General features: G+C 38.5%; 1 protein-coding gene across 4 annotated transcripts in view; it reads right to left on the bottom strand.

The window, feature by feature from the left end:
• The window catches only part of FSHR (follicle stimulating hormone receptor), a 136,809-nt gene that overhangs the window by 45,531 nt on the left and 73,628 nt on the right, over positions 1-17,650 (bottom strand). For 2 of the 4 annotated variants that reach the window (XM_075863185.1, XM_075863186.1), the window contains exon 3: positions 1,898-1,972. The exons of the other annotated variants lie outside the window; for them this stretch is intronic. In XM_075863185.1, the coding sequence (XP_075719300.1) occupies positions 1,898-1,972 (75 nt within the window). The remainder of the gene's footprint in view (positions 1-1,897; positions 1,973-17,650) is intronic. 4 annotated transcript variants of the gene reach the window in all.

Below are 17,650 nucleotides of genomic sequence, written 5' to 3'. Positions count from 1 at the left end.
TTCCACTTTAGACTATTCGCGGGATAAGTCTGAGGAAAACCCACTCGTGTTTAAGTTCTGTGGACAAGGGAGTGCGCGTGACTCATGCAAAACTCTACAGAAAATTAGGTGAAAGCGTGATTCATCGGGAGTATGAGAGTATAACTATCTTGTGAAACAATCTTACTGCAATTATAATCCAAGAAGCACTTCTACAAGGTTACGTGTTCCTATATTTTATTTTTTTCTGCAGCCGATCAGTTGAGACAACTAGTGTCTTAATGGAAATGTTCTGGGTAAGATACCATTGACTGGCGTCAAGATACAAGATGTATAACTCTCATTTGTATGAGTCTCAGGAACATTTATCATTGAAAAAGAATTCTAATAGATCCCAATGGACTTCAATTAGCTGTAAAGTTGTCAGTACTTGACCTCTGTGTCATATAACTTTCTTCATTAATACAATTATATGACTTTTTAGGTTCTTTTAGACCAGTTACATCAAATACCTGTTAAAATGATTCGTTTTCTAGACCAGTGTATACTGTTTAATCAAACCTTATATAAAACAAAGTCTTTTAGTGGAGTAGTCATAGTTTAAAACTGTATTTCTTCTGTTCATAACCTATGGATTGTGTTAGGTCACTGTATCACCTAAAGGATCACTAAGCCTAAAACAAAAAGTTTACAAAAGTGCAGGTTGTAAAAGGAGCAGCTAACATCAGTCATACATATATACATAAATATTTTGGCCGACCATTCAACATGAAAATATGTGAGATAAAGTAATGATCGTGGGGGCAGACATATTAATCAACTTCCTGTCACTCACCCATTTAACCCCCTAGTGACCACCAAATACGCCTTTTCACGGCGTTCACTAAAGGGCCTCAGGCTAAGCCGCCGTGAAAAGGCGGCTGAGTCTAAATCCTGCACGGGTTTCCATTGCAAGCTGGAGTGGGTGCTCGGCCCCCAGCCCTGGCTATATGCCTGTTAGGCCGTGACAGAGACAAGTCCTAATAGATTGCCAGTACGTTTTACACTGACAGGCAATAATGCTTTGGTATACTAAGTAAACCAAAGTATTACATCTGCGATCTAAAGAACGCATGTTAAAGTCCCCTAGTGGGACTAAAAAAATAAATAATTAATGTTAAATAAACATTATTAATAAAGATTACAGTACAAAGAAATGTAGAGAAAGTTAATCAATAAGTCCCATGTACCCCAAAAATGACCAATGAAAACTACGTCTTGTCCCGCAAAAAACAAGCCCACATATCACTACATTGATGGAAAAATAAAAAAGTTATGGAAAGGTACGATGCAAACACAAATAATTTTAGTTCAAAAGAGTGTTTATTGTGCAAAAGTCATAAAACACAAAAACCTATACATGTATGGTATCGCCGTAATCATACAAACCCATAGAATAAAGGTAACATTTTAGATACGCATTTATAATGCATAGAATGGTGGAATTTCAGGTTTTTTCCTATTCCCCTCCCAAAAAAAGTTAATAACAGTTAATCAAAAAATGATATGTACCCCAAAATGGTGCCATTTAAAAGTACAACTAATCCTGCAAAAAACAAAGTCCTCATACAGCTATGTCAGAGGAAAAATAAAGGAGTTAGAGCGCTTTGAATATGACTATAGAAAAACGAAAAAAAGAAATAAAAAAAGCTTGGTCATTAGGGCCTGAAATAGGCTGGTCACTAAGGGGTTAAAGGGTGCTACCGTCAACCGGTCTGCATCCTAAAATATTGGCTTATAAACAGCAATTGATTGCATTTTCAACTCTACAACAAGTATAGATAAAGTACTGTATACTCTAGGTTGAATGTCCCTTTAAGGATCACGATATTGAGATTGGTGCTACATCAGTATTTTGGGCTATATCTCAATAACTTACATTTCTTGTAGTTGAGGGTTGTTTGAGAACACATTTGCCTCTATTGATTTCAGGTCATAATTTTCTGAGATCTCTCTGTATAAGAAATTAATTATAAAAGGTTAAAAATAAAATGTAAAAAATATTGGTACATTACTCCAGAATGCATCTATAAACACATAATAGATAGTAACATACATACATAAATATATGGAAAGAAAAGCTTTGAAACATTGTTCTGCTAGCTCCTATATATAACAGTCACTTGCTAAGAGTTACTGGAACTTTTAGGGCATGGCCAGACGTGGCGTATTTCTGCAGACACTGTCCGCATCAATGGCGCACATAATCTGCGTTTCAGATCCTGTTGCGGCTTTGCCTAAAATGTGCAGTAAATTTCTGCGGATTAGCCGTTGCGTATTCAGGTGAAGAGTACATCCTGCTCTCTTTTAAAACATTTCATCTCAGTCTGGCTATAGACCTCGAAACACATAGGTCCAGCCAGAATGAAGAAATATCCTGTTCGTAAAACCAATACGCAACGCAACACACGTAACATCTGCGGATTTCATTGCGTAATTTTGAATCTCCATTAAAGTCAATGGAGAAATTCTGCAACAAGTCCGCAACAGCCAGTGTATGCTGCGGACATCAAATTACGCAGCAAATGGTCCACAGCTGAGTTTTCCGCCACGTCTGCACGAACCTAACTAAAAAGGTGTGGAAACCAATGGAGAAAATGTCTGCAGCGGAATTTCAGAGCAATTCCTCCACATCTGGCCGTGCCCTTAAGAGCAAAGCTAACTTTTCTAGCAGAGCTGAATTTGTAATTTGGTGCAACTGATTCCAACCTAACAACATAACAATGTGTTATCTCTTTGAAACATTAAACTATTGCATAACATGAACTAAACCTTGATGCACAATGACTCAAATCCTGTAGTATATAAAAATAATTAATATATAAATAATAATGCATGTGTCACATCTTAGGCAGTCCAGAGGACCACAAACTCAAATGTACACCAGCTATGAACTGGCGTAGATTTCCGCTATACACCGCGTTCCAAATTATTATGCAAATTTTATTTTTCGCTGACTTTCCTAAATAGTCGATGCAAATGACAGTCAGTATAATCTTCAAGCCATCAATCGTTGGAGTATAATGCAAATTTTATTGAACAAATCTAATGATAACAGGTTTTTTTTAGAAGCAAAAAACTCAAAATGCACTGTTTCAAATTATTATGCACAACAGAGATCAAAACATTTTAACCCCTTAATGACCAGCCTATTTTGGACCTTAATGACCAAGCTATTTTTTACGTTTTTCAATCGTCACATTCCAAGAGCTATAACCTTCTTATTTTTGCGTCGACATAGCTGTATAAGGTCTTGTTTTTTGCGGGACAAGTTGTATTTTTTAATAGCACCATTTTTAGGTACACATTATTTATTGATTAACTTTTATTAACTTTTTTTTGGGGGGGAATAGAAAAAAATCTGAAATTTCGCCACTCTTTTTTGCGTCCTAAATCTACGCCGTTTACCGTGTGGTATAAATAACACAATAACTTTATTCAGCGGGTTGTTACGATTGCAACGATACCAAATTTGTATAGTTTTTGTATGTTTTACTACTTTTACACAGTAAAAACGCTTTTTTTTCTAAATTATTTGTTTTTGTGTCTCCATATTTGAAGAGCCGTAACGTTTTTATTTTTTCGCCGATGCGGTTGTATGAGGGCTTTTTTTTTGCAGGACGACTTGTAGTTTTTATTGGTACCATTTGAGAGTAGATGCGACTTTTTGATCACTTTTTATTACATTTTTTTAAAGTCAGTATTCACAGAAAACAGCAATTTTTCCATAGTTTTTTATTATTTTTTTACGGCGTTCACCGTGCGGGTTAAATAATGTAATAGATTTATAGTCGGGGTCGTTACGGACGCGGCGATACCAAATATGTATAACTTTTTAACTTTATTTTGTTTTCTTAATAGTAAAGCATTTTCTAAGGGGAAAAGCTGGGTTTTTCATTTTTTTTTCAAATTTTTTTTTAAAATTAACTTTATTAAACTTTTTTTTCACTTTTTTACTAGTCCCATTAGGGGACTATAATATGCGATTCTGAAATCGCATTTATAATACACTGCAATACTTTTGTATTGCAGTGTATTACTGCCTGTCCGTTTAACACGGACAGGCATCTGCTAGGTCATGCATGCGGCATGATCTAGCAGGCATTCACTCCAGGCAGCCTGGGGGCCTTTATTAGACACAATAAATAGCAGCTGAGAGCAGGGAGATTTGACAGCTCCCTGCTCTGTTTACTTATTCCGATGCCGCGACGTAAAAAGTCTATGGCATCGGAATAAGGCCCGTTAGTGACCGACGTAGAAACACGATGGGCCGGTCACTAACGGGTTAAAGGTTGTAAAGAGAACTAAAATGGTAATTTGTTGAATTTGCAGCATCAGGAGGTCATATTTACAGAAATCAAAAGCTCTTTCAGTCAAAAAAAACTTAACAGGCCAAGTTACATGTTAACATAGGACCCCTTCTTTGATATCACCTTCACAATTCTTGCATCCATTGAATGTGTGAGTATTTGGACAGTTTCTGCTTGAATATCTTTGCAGGATGTCAGAATAACCTCCCAGAGCTTCTGTTTTGATGTGAACTGCCTCCCACCCTCACAGATATTTTGCTTGAGGATGCTCCAAAGGTTCTTAATAGGGTTGAGGTCAGGGGAACATGGGGGCCACACCATGAGTTTCTCTCCTTTTATGCCCATAGCAGCCAATGACACAGAGGTATTCTTTGCAGCATGAGATGGTGCATTGTCATGCATGAAGATAATTTTGCTATGGAAGGCACGGTTCTTCTTTTTGTACCACGGAAGAAAGTGGTCAGTCATAAACTCTACGTACTTTGCAGAGGTCATTTTCACACTGTCAGGGACCCTAAAGGGGCCTACCAGCTCTCTCCCCATGATTCCAGCCCAAAACATGACTCCGCCACCTCCTTGCTGACGTCGCAGCCTTGTTGGGACATGGTGGCCATTCACCAACCATCCACTACTCCATCGATCTGGACCATCCAGGGTTGCACGGCACTCTTCATGTATTTCTGAGCCCACTTCAACCGTTTCTGCTTGTGAGCATTGTTTAGGGGTTGCCGAATAATAGCTTTATGCACACTTGCAAACCTCTGGAGGATCCTACACCTTGAGGTTCGCGAGACTCCCGAGGCACCAGCGGTTTCAAATACCTGTTTGCTGCTTTGCAATGGCATTTTAGCATCTGCTCTCCTAATCCTATTAATTTGTCTGGCAGAAACCTTCCTCATTATGCCTTTATCTGAACTAACCAGTTTGTGCTCTGAATCAGCCACAAATCTTTTCACACTACTATGATCACGCTTAAGTTTTCTTGAAATATCCAATGTTTTCATACCTTGTCCAAGGTATTGCACTATTTCACGCTTTTCGGCAGCAGAGAGATCCTTTTTCTTTCCCATATTGCTTGAAACCTGTGGCCTGCTTAATAATGTGGAACGTCCTTCTTAAGTAGTTTTCCTTTTATTGGGCACACCTGGACAACTAATTATCACAGGTGTCTGAGATTGATTACAATGATTCAAAGAGCCCTAAGACACAATACCATCCATGAGTTTAATTGAAAAACGAATAATTAAATGTTAATGTGCATAATAATTTGGAACACGGTGTAATTTATGGCAATTTATGATAGTAAATTTGTTAAAAATCGCAAATTTTTGCGGAAAACAGGCGTGCACCAAAGTTTCCAACTTTAGGCCATATTCACACGAACATGTATGACGTCCGTGATATGCGCGTGAAAATCACGAGCGTCGCACCGACCTAAATTATTTAATGAGGCCGTTCAGACATTCCGTGATTTTCACGCAGCGTGTGTCCGCTGCATAAAACTCACGACATGTCCTATACTTGGGCGTTTTTCGCGCATCACGCACCCATTGAAGTCAATGGGTGCGTAAAAATCACGCACAGCACACGGAAGCACTTCCGTGTGTCGCGCGTGATTCATGCAACAGTAGATCAAGAAATGAAGGGAAAAATAAAACCACTTCCTTCATTTATTTTTCTAAACATCATAAGGCTGGCATATGCGTGAAAATCACGAAGCCACGCAGAAAACACTTTTTTTGTGTTTTTTTTTTAAAAACATTTATTTTTGAGTTATGAACATTTTAAGATTTATGCAAATTTGCTCATAATGCCCAACTGGGCTTTTTTTTTTTTACTTTTCACCAAGTGGGCGTTGTAAAGAAAAGTGTATGACGCTGACCAATCAGTGTCATACACTTCTCTTCATTCCAACCCAGCTTGATCCACAGCACAGTGTGATCTCACGAGATCACGCTGTGACGTCAATTCCTCCCGCAGGTCAAGTCTGGAAGACTGAACAGATGTCAGTTCACTCTTTCGTAAAAAAAAAAACGCCCAGTTGGGCATTAAGAACAAATTTACATAAATCTTAAAATGTTCATAACTTGGTCAATAATAAACGTTTTTTAAAAACAAAAAAAAACAACCAGCAGTTTATCTAACATTAAAGCGCCTATTAGATTAGGTAGGAGATAAGACAGCTATAAACTGGTGACAGAGCCTCTTTCAGAGACATCACTGAAGCCTGGGGATGTAAGTAAACCACTGGATAGCAGGCATTAATGCCTTCCCAACCCCAGACCACCAGGAATGCAGGCATTAAGGCCACATTCACACGTGGCGGAATTGCTGAATTCCGCTGCGGACAGTCCGCAGTGGAATTCTGCAGCAGCAGTTTTTCACATTGGTTTCTATACATTTTTAGGAAACTTAGTTCAGACGTTGCGGAAAATAACTGTTCGGAATTTAGGCTGCGGTGCAGATTTTTCCCCTCGCAGCATGCTCATTATGTTGCGGAGAAGCAGCAGAATTTCACTCCAGATTTCAGCCTTTGCAATGCAAGAATTGTTATCTGCGGCAAGTCCGCTGTGATATCTGCAACGTCGGAATTACCTGTCAAATATGCAAATATTGCTGCAGATTCATTGCGTAATTGCTGCGAATCTGCATCAACATTTGCAGCGGAAAAATTCTGGCACGTCTGAACGTGGCCTAATTCTTCCACTACACTAGTAGTAGTCAATTTGTGGTATATACAGTATCGCGCTTCTATATACCTTTAAAAATATTTACTCCAACCATTATCTTTACTATGTTGCAGTCAAAACACTGGTAAACATGCACAGTTGTCAAAAGATCTCACTATATGGACAAGCACCACTGATCTTTGGAATACTGGGCATACAAATGAACTGTTACTAAGGTCAGTCAGCCTGTTTTTGCACAGTTATATATTCTTTTTAATGTATCATGTAGGAAGTGCAGTGTCAATACTGTTTTATGTTTAAAAAAAGTGCCTGATGACCAGTATTTTGTCCACAACTTAGTGAAGAATTAACCATATATCATATATATAGTAATACCAGAATATTTCACCTAGCATGCCTAAGTAGTAGCTAATTCCATATGTGATATTTTATAAATTGTATATTCTGCAGGTAGATTATGGAATATACAGATGTAGCCATCTTTATCGTGACCTTCAATGCATTAAACACAGTGGCAAGAAACTTTAACTTGACCTTTTCAATGTCTTTTCAATGTCTTTTGTTGTGTGATATCACGCTGCTGCTAGTAATCAGAGTCAAGATAAACTTGGCTACATCGGTAGCTGGTGCATCGGCACTACACAATATTAGTCTGTCTAAAAGCTGTGTGATGTGTTTTGTCAGGATCCGTTCGTTCAATATTGCAATTTGATTATAGATCAAAAACTTTTCTGTTAAATGTACAATACTAGCCGAAATCTAGAAGGGCGGAAATACTTTCGCACATCAGTGCATACAGACAGATTTAGGCGCCGTCCCCACTTACGTCATGATTTCCGTTTTTACAGGAGTCATGACGGTTATGACAGATCCGTTATGATCTGTCATGATCAGTTATGATGGATCTGTATTTTTCTCCATTGACTGATCACTCATGTTTCCATCAGGTATCAATTTTTTTCCTGGCTACAATACTGCAGCGTGCTACTCTATTCGGACTGTGAAAAAACAACTGTAGCCTGACGGAAACAAAGTAACGGAGGTGTGAACATAGACTTCGGCTGTGTACACTCCTGTGTCGGTGCCTCCGTTGCAGATTCCGTCATATTTGCTGGACAAAATAGCGCAGCTACAATCCTTAGGGCCTGTAATACATTACTGAGTCATTGTGTTTTGTACAGTGTATATAAACCACAGTATAAATAGAACGATGATAGCACCACCTTATCTTACACTTGTCAAATGACAGAAACTGTACTTACAAAATGACAGGTGCTAAAATCTTTGTGAAATATTACACGTTCTCTTTTTCCTAATGCTATTCTGAGCTATTCATAGATAGCTTGTTTTCTGTCACAGCAAACACTTTTTGTAGAACCAAACTGAATATATTTCCTTAATTGTGTTTCAAGTTGTTTGGCAAAGTTTGTATCAAGGTGAAAGGACTTCTAGTCAATCGGTCTGGTAAAGGGCAACTATTTCCCTTTCAGCTGCACAATATGGAAATGATGAATTATTCACGGTTTTCAATATCTCTGCTTGTTGTTAGTCAGTAGGAACATTCATTGTTTACTTTCAGTGGGTAAAATTCTGTCCATGGTCCCTTTTAACATTTACATTTTTGGATTGATTTCATAGTCATCTCTGCTCTGGGCCATTTGAGCATCAGTTTCAAAGATTAAATCACCAACTATTTGCTTCAAAGCTTCATCCGGAATATGTTGCATATCATAGTATATTAAAGTGACCTACCCCACTGGAAATAAAAATTGACAGCTTATGGCTATGTTCACACGGGGTGGATAAGCTGTGTAAAAGTACACAGTCTGTCCGTCCTGGCGGCCGCAGGGATTTCCAGACGAAAAACTGCACCAAAATGTGGTGCAGTTTTTCAGCTGGAATGTCTGTTGTGGAAAACTGCACAAAAAAAACCCCAAAAGTTTCATACTTACATAGCCATGGTACCCTCTGCCGTCCTGTAGGCCGGCCTCCTAGAATGATGTTTCAGCCCATGTGACCGCTTCAGCCTGTGATTGGCTGCAGCGGTCACATGGGATGAAACGTCATCCCAGAAGGCTGGCTTGGATGAAGAAGCTCAGAATTCTAGGTCAGTTTAAGATTTTTATATTTTTCTGAGTTGCAAGTTTTGCGGCAGAATCGCAGCTTTTCTCATCCACTCTGCTGCAACTGTATTATGCTGCGGATTTTCTGCAAAATTAGTTGCGGAAAATCTGCAGTTTCTACACTACGTGTGAACTTACCCTACAGCTGTTTTGTGGTAACTCAAAGGGCTAGAAGGTATCAACTAACGTATGTCATTTGGTGGCACCTATAGGGAATATCACTACACTTTCTTAGTTATAAGAAAATAAGCTAAACATTAAACAATATGTATATGTATATATATATATATATATACACATACTCTACATTGTTTAAACCGTTACTGACCGCCAATACGCCTTTTTACGGTGGCTACTAACGGGCTTTATTCCGATGCAATAGCCTTTTCACGGCGCTGCATCAGAATAAATAAACAGAACAGGGAGCCGTTAAATCTCCCTGCTCTCAGGTGCCAGAGGTAGCTGAGAGCTGGGGGCGTCCCTGCTCGAAAGTGTGAGATCAATATCAGTATCGATCTCATCCGTTTAGCCACTCAGATGCGGCGCTCAATAACGAGCGCTGCATCTGAGTGGTTTTGGAGGGAGCTCCTTCTCATCCCGCCGACACTCGGTGATAAGATTGCCGAGTGTCTGTGTCTCCGATGGCAGCTGGGGGTCTAATAAAGGACCTCAGGTCTGCCCGTAGTAAATGCCTGCTAGGTCATGCCGGAGTTTTGCAGTGTATTATAAAAGCGATCGGAGAATCGCATATTGAAGTCCCCTAGTGGTACTAGTAAAAAAGTAAAAAAAAAGTTTAATAAAGTAAAAAAATAAATGTGAAAAAAAATGAAAAACCCACTTTTTTCCCTTACAAACTGATTTACTATTAAAAAAACAAAATAAAGGAAAAAAGTTACACATATTTGGTATCGCCGTGTCCGTAACAACCCCAACTATAAAACTATTACATTATTTAACCCGCACAGTGAACGCCGTAAAAAATAAAATAAAAAACAAAAAAATTGCTGTTTTCTGTGAATCCTGACTTTAAAAAAGTGATAAAAAGTGATCAATAAGTCGCATCTACTTCAAAATGGTACCAATAAAAACTACAAGTCGTTCTGAAAAATAAAAGCCCTCATAAAACTGCATCGGCAGAACATTAAAAAAGTTATGGCTCTTCAAATATGGAGAAACAAAAACAAATAATTTTGAAAAAAAAAAAGCGTTTTTACTGTGTAAAAGTAGTAAAACATACAAAATCTATACAAATTTGGTATCGTTGCAATCATAACAACCCGCTGAATAAAGTTATTGTGTTATTTATACCACACGGTAAACGGCGTAGATTTAGGACGCAAAAAGGAGTGGCGAAATTTCAGGTTTTTTTTCTATTCCCCCCCAAAAAAAAGTTAATAAAAGTTAATCAATAAATAATATGTACCTCAAAATGGTGCTATTAAAAAATACAACTTGTCCCGCAAAAAACAAGACCTTATACAGCTATGTCGACGCAAAAATAAAAAAGTTATAGCTCTTGGAATGCGATGATGGAAAAACTTAAAAAATAAAGTCATTAAGGTTTTAAATAGGCTGCTCATTAAGGGGTTAATAGCTTTGTAAACACATTGTATCACTTATCGTACACTAGTCTTGAGTGACAGCCTTTATCATAGCCCAAGGCTACATTCACAATTCTAAATGCTTCAGAGCTGAAACCTCCAATTATTCCTTGCTGCCTCAAAATCTTTACCAGCCGTAGACCTCATTCACACGAACGTATTAGACCTCATTCACACGAACGTATTTTTTTCCTCCCGTAAATACTGGCGTAAATACGGGTCTTTGGTCACAAGTATTTGACCCATATTCCACCAGTATTTACGGACCCGTGCCCGTAAATATGGGTCCGGTGTCACCAGTATTTCACCCGCATTTACGGACCCGTTTTTTCTGCACTAATCTGCAGCCCCTTCTCTCTATCAGTTCTGACTAGAGAAACGGGCCAGCGCTTTTGGGCAGAGTTTCCGCAGCGATTGAAAGTAAAATAAGTAAATTAAAAGAAGTTCATACGTACCCCGGCCGTTGTCTTGGTGACGCGTCCCTCTTTTGACATCCAGTCCAACCTCCCTGGATGACGCAGCAGTCCATGTGACCACTGTAGCCTGTGATTGGCCTGTGATTGGCTGCAGCGGTCACATGGGATGAAACGTCATCCCGGGAGGCCGGACTGGAGGAAGAAGCAGGTAAGTTAACATTTAATACTATTAACTCCAGCGGTAGTCCCTGTCCCGGGTGCTAAAAGAGCTACTGCCGATCAGTTAACTCTTTCAGTACCCTGGACAGCGCCTAGCAAAGCTCCTGTAATTACGGGTGCACACACGTAGCCACCCGTAAGACTTCTATGGGCCTGCCCATGCCGTAAATACGGCCTGAAATAGGAAATGTTCCATATTTTTCAACGATATGGGCACCTTCCTGTAAGCAAATGGGACCCGTGGCCAATAGAAGTCTATGGACCCGTAATTACAGGCGTTTTTACGTTCATGTGCATGAGGCCTTACACTGGTAAACTTGCATATTGTGCAGTCTGTAATTAAGGAACAATCTGATTTTGAAACAAAACTGCGTCAATCCAGTGCAGCAAAGTTGTGAATCCAGCTTTGCACTCAGGATCAATACAATATAACTAAAGCAATGTATTTGCAAAGTTACTCAATATTTTTAGTACATATATATATATCTGTATATAAGCTGTGAAATAGTGTTGAAAAGTTAATATTTGCTTGAAGGCAGCCATCGAACTAGAATACCTACATTTCCTTTTATAAGCATTTAAGGTTTTAACTACTGGACCATCACTGACATGGCACAGCTTATCTTTGGGATGCCAATTTAATGCCTGCTGCACATGGCAGAGCCTATATGAAGGCACACGGAGTCCCTGCTGCCCCGGCTATGGAGCCTTAGGCAGTCTATGTGCCACTACATTGTTCCTCCACCCGGCACCGCATTACGGATGTATTTTCATCTAGAAGCGTTCCTTCTGGGGAAGAATATATTTGTAATTTAACATTCGATGGATAATGCCAACACTTTTTTGCGCCGTATTCATACAGATGCTGACAAAAAACAAACTCTGTATGATCCTGTATAAAATTGGCTTCTGGAGGTACAGTAGGGCCCCATAGACTTCTATTAGGATCACAGTCCAGTGGTTGTATGGAGCTATAATACAGTAGTGTGCATGAGGCCTAATTCTGATAACATGTATAATACCATCAAAAATCTCAACTACTATAACCTCCGCAATTCTCTCTCTTGTTCTAAAGTAATAAGAATAATCTACATAAATCCGGCTACATTAAATTTTTACTTTAGTTGGATATGTTGATTTGGCATCAACTTCAACATCACACAAAAAGTGACTTCTTGTTTACAACCCAATGAATTGCTTCACGTGTTCTTGATTTTGCCGAGTAATGACTAGATGCTTAGCATGGTAAGGCTGGGCTCACACTGTGCTTTTTTGTTGCGTCTTTAACATGCATTTTTTTTTTTTGGTTAATAAACTCCCACTGAGAGGCGTGGGAGAATATCTACCCAAAAAAAAAATGCATGATAAATACGCAATAAAAAACAGTGTGAACACAGCCTAAGTTCACATGCAAGGTAAATACTGCAGATTTGCAGAAAATCCGCAGCATAATACAGTAGCAGCAGAGTGGATGAGAGTTCTACAAATCTCATCCACACGCTGCTTAAATGATAAGTGGAAAAAACGCTCATTTTAACGCTGCGTTTTTTTAATCCGCAGCATGTCAATTGTATTTGCAAAATCGCTGCTTTTTTGTTGCGGGTTTTCCCCATTGAATACAATAGGTAGGTAAAACCTGCAACAAATAGCCGATGTTGCGATTTTTGTGGCTCAAAAATTGCAATTCAGAAAAAATAAATCTTATCCTTACCCAGAATTCTGTGCTTTATCGTCAAGGCCGTCCTCCTGGGATGGCGTTTCATCCCATATGACCTCCTGGGATGAACCGTCACCCCAGGAGGCCGGTTAGAGGGTAAGTATGGGCGTTTTTTTTTTTTGTTTCTGGTTTCTGCAGCTGACATTCCGGACGAGAAACGACACCACAATTTGGTGCAGTTTTTTGTCCAGAATTCCCTGCCAGGGCAGAAATACTGTATTTCAGTAACCTAATAAACATATAGTATCTAACAATAATAATAAAAAATGAGAAATAAGCAATTTGTGTTTTGTTTCTGTTTCTCTAATAAGAAAATGTTGACTTTTTATACCGTTCTGAATATTTTTCAACACTAACAAGGATTGCCATAGAAACATTCTAAGCAATTAGTTTTTGACTGTTGCCAACCCATAAGGTCAGCTTTCAAATAGAACAAGAAAATAATCAATTCTCTTTATTTTAACAAGAAATGTAGCAGGTGGACTAGAAAATTAATCTTCTAGGGTTTTTGATAGTCTTTTGCTCTGTTATTATGTGAAATAAATTAGAGAAGTTGGTGTGATTGAAGTGCAAAAGACTATTACAACAATATGTACAACTATGAGGCACAATTAGGAAACTGGGGCATAAAAAGTTTGTAAAAATAAGTGATGTCATTCATAGCAAACAGCCAAATTATTATGAAAGTTAGAGAAAATGTGTTATACTGTAGTAGTAGTATCAAAATGAAATAACTATTTTCTTATTTCTCTTACGATGAACCCTGTCGATAGGCCTATTAGTCAAGACTTCCCTCTATGTGCCAGAATGAAGAGAGCGGTTCTGTTAGGCCTCAAGCACACTTCAGTGATATTCTTCAGGGTGCTACCCTTATTTTTTACCAGATAGCACACTGACCCATTCATTTCTAAGGGGCCATGCACACTTTCCGTTTTTTTGTGGATCTGTGTGCCCGTTCCGCAAATTATAGAACAGGTTCTATTCCTGTTCGTTTTTGCGACTCAGTCTCGGCCATTCCATTCATTGGTCCATTAAAACTACAGAAAGCACATGGAAGCCATCCGTGAGTGGGTACGTGTTCTGCGGATCCGCGATTTGCAGCCGTATAAAATGCCACGGATGTGTGCATGAGGCCTAAGAGGGGCTCCTACTCTGGGGGACATTGTGTGTCCGTGCACTACATGGGCAGCCATTTATACATGACGACCACTGCAGTGGAGATTTTTGCCTAGACATTGCGATAACATCATCTTGTAAAAGAGCAGTGTTAATGATAACTTTAAATAATTAAAGGGGTTGTTTAATGAAGAAAACCCCTTTTACTCTGTGTAATTATCATAAATACTACTTGTTACATTAAAGCATACCATTTTCTAAATGAATCAATAGTACAGTATATGTGAATACTTGAAAGTTAAATATTATTAGCAGAGAGTGGCAACTTTCTCATCTTAAGACAGCCTCTAATTCTCTTTCTTTGCCTAGGGGCTCTATTTAGTCACTAAAAACTCATCTTCAGTAACAAAAGACATAGAGGAGAGAGTGAAAGGAGGGGAGATGATGCTGCAGCCTCTCTGCCTCTTTGTGTAAAAGGGGAACAGTCTGATTGTTTAGAGCACATAGAACAGCTGTCTAGTTCCCCACCAGAGAGCTTCTCAGCAAAGATATAAAGGGCAAATTAACATTTATGTAGGTTAACAAAACATTTCTGGTTGCACTAGATGTAATATTTAGCTACAACTGCCTTGAGAGAGATTGTGGCTCAGATACTCTTCATATCTACTAAAGTGGTCCCAAAGATATAGCGGTCTTCAATATTTGTGATCATTTTGATACTAGCCCAGCAAACCACAAAAGCTACAGACTCTGTATAATGTCCAGAAAGATCCAAAATCTCCCTGACAGATAAAAGTGCTTGTATTCATATGGTAGGATAGTTAACAAGCTATATTATTAGACTGCATTGTTCAATGAAGACGGTCAAATGCAGCATAAAAGTAAGAGCGTACTTGAACACTACTAGGCAGGACGTGAGATATTTCACCCATTTGTCGGTGTACATATATACTCACTTATCACCTGTAAAATAAGCTCATAAAACAGGTATCCAGAACGTACGGTATGTGTTCCGTTCTCAAAGGTGTAACCCAAAGCTCCGGGGCCCTGAAACAACATCTGTTACATTCATCTTCTTCAGCTAAGTTCTGAATATTAGACATTAGACAAGAATGACCGACTTACAGTATCCCAACCAATTAGTCCTATTGAGTCTACAGTATAATATGGTCTGTAAGAACAAAGTGGGGTAAGTACAGTATGTCTGAGCAGAGTTAAAGGAAAATGTACTTGTTCTTTTCATTTACAATCTGATGATGATGCTTGACTAACAACAATCCGCTCTGCACTGGTAAGGCTGTTTAGAAATAGGGCTTGCGTGGCAGACTGAATCTTTGCCCCAGAAGAAGGAAAGTCTTGCTACAGATCTGGACTAGACTCTGGTCGAGGGAATACAATATCATGAAAACCTTCTCACTTTCATGCTAATTATAATAATTTTAACTGTAGGACAAGTCTGATTAATTTCTTGATTCCTGATCCAAAGTTCCAAATCGTATGAATTGACATGCAGATAAATTATACAATTCTGGATGTCTGCAGCCACCACTAGAGGGAGCTTAGCGGCAAAGAGCATACGGTTTATACATTGAACTCAATACAGTAAGTTCCATAGTTGCCTCTCTGTCTAACCACTCAGATGCCGCGGTCGCTAATCTGTCGCATCTGCGAGACTTAACATCCAAAATCGGAGTTATCTCTGATCCCAGCCATTGCAGACAGATCTCAGCTGTAGAAAACTGCCAGCACACGCCGCGTATGGTGTAGGCTTAGCTCCTGAGCCTGTGATACATTTTCAGAGCGCAAATCTGCCGTACATATATGGAAGATGTCTCTCAGGGGTTGAGCAGCACCTGTATTTTGCCGATGACTACTGCAAGGCAATCGCACGGAATTATAAAATCGTTTCAGTTACTAAAAAAAGCAATTCCAATTACATTATGCTGGGGAATTGCCATATAAGCAATTCCCTAAGATATAGCTTTACCTTTAGTTAGTATGAAAGCACAAGACTTATCTCTGTATTTGTGTACAGATTATAATAATGAATTTGAGATTTTTTTTCAGTTATTTTATTTTTTCTTTTAGTTTTTTTACCACTTGATTAGTTATTGCAGTGAAATAAACAATTATATTTAAATATAACCCCAAGAATATAAAAGCAATATGAACTTTAGAAAATAAAACACTTGTTTTAATCTAAACAAGGGTGGTAAATATTACAAGATTCTTTTGGATTTGCAATAATTCATTTGACATTTAACATCTTAAAACCAAACAAACAAGTTATTACTGCTCTGGGCGAAATGATGTCATATTCTTCTTATCAAGTACTAGATAACGGCCCTTGGTTATTGCTGTAGAAAACTCCCCCTTCCAGCACCATTGTACATCTGCATGTATCAAGATGAAGTGAACAACAAACTTCAAGGTCTCTCCCACAGCCGTGCCTTATTGCCACAAAAACAAAGAGGCGATTGAATGAGAAAGACAGCATGTGCTACTAAACAAAAAGTTGCAACGAATAAACTCCCCAATCATGCTAGAAATAAACATTACCCTGTAAAACTCCTCATCTCCAGTCATTCAAATAAAATGCTTATAAAATAAAAATGAGAAAATATTATAAGAAACCCTCAAGAGACACATTTAAAGTTAAAGTAAACAAAAAATGACCAATAGTTCAACCAGAAATAAATACAATATGATAAAAAGAGTCAGTAAACGGAATGAAGAGCTTAATTCTATTAAATGGTGCACAGCTCCCCCATAGCTATTTATAGGCTATGCAGGTGTGGATCTACAGTTATAAGCCTTGTGATATTCTGCTTACGTTGTAAAGCTTATAATAGCATGATAAGCCTAATATACAGATATAACAGAGCTGAATTTGTTATATTTGGAGCTGCAGTATAAGGCCACTTTCACACGGCAGTATTTTGGTCAGTATTTAAAAGCCAAAATCAGGAGTGGGTCCAAACACGGAAGAGATGCAAATCTTTTCATAATAATTTTTCTACTTATGTTCCGTTTCATATTTTGACTTTCAAATAATGATGCAAATTACTGACCTAAATACTGCCGTGTGGAATGGGTTCCAATTTGGTTTGTTCTCTCCCAGATCTATCTAAAATAATTTATAAACTAAGGACATATTAAGAGAAATGAGTAAAAACATTAATACTGTAAATAAACTGATCGTGATGGAACTGATGAACTTTAGCAATAGTTTGAGTCCTGCAGAAATGGATAAGGCCTTATTCAGATCTGCGTCGTATTTCCGTTGTTCTGCTTCGTCAGAGGAGCAGAGCAGCAAAAATAACAGAAGCCCCGGTTCCGTTGTAAAATGTACACCATTGGTGCCTGACGGAACCCATTGACGTTAATGAGTTCTATCAGGTTTCCGTCGGGGTGTCCGTAGTTTTACCAGATACAATAGC

Source organism: Rhinoderma darwinii, chromosome 4 (assembly GCF_050947455.1).
Source record: "Rhinoderma darwinii isolate aRhiDar2 chromosome 4, aRhiDar2.hap1, whole genome shotgun sequence".
Taxonomy (NCBI): domain Eukaryota; kingdom Metazoa; phylum Chordata; class Amphibia; order Anura; family Rhinodermatidae; genus Rhinoderma; species Rhinoderma darwinii.
This window is presented reverse-complemented; position numbering and strand designations above follow the sequence as displayed.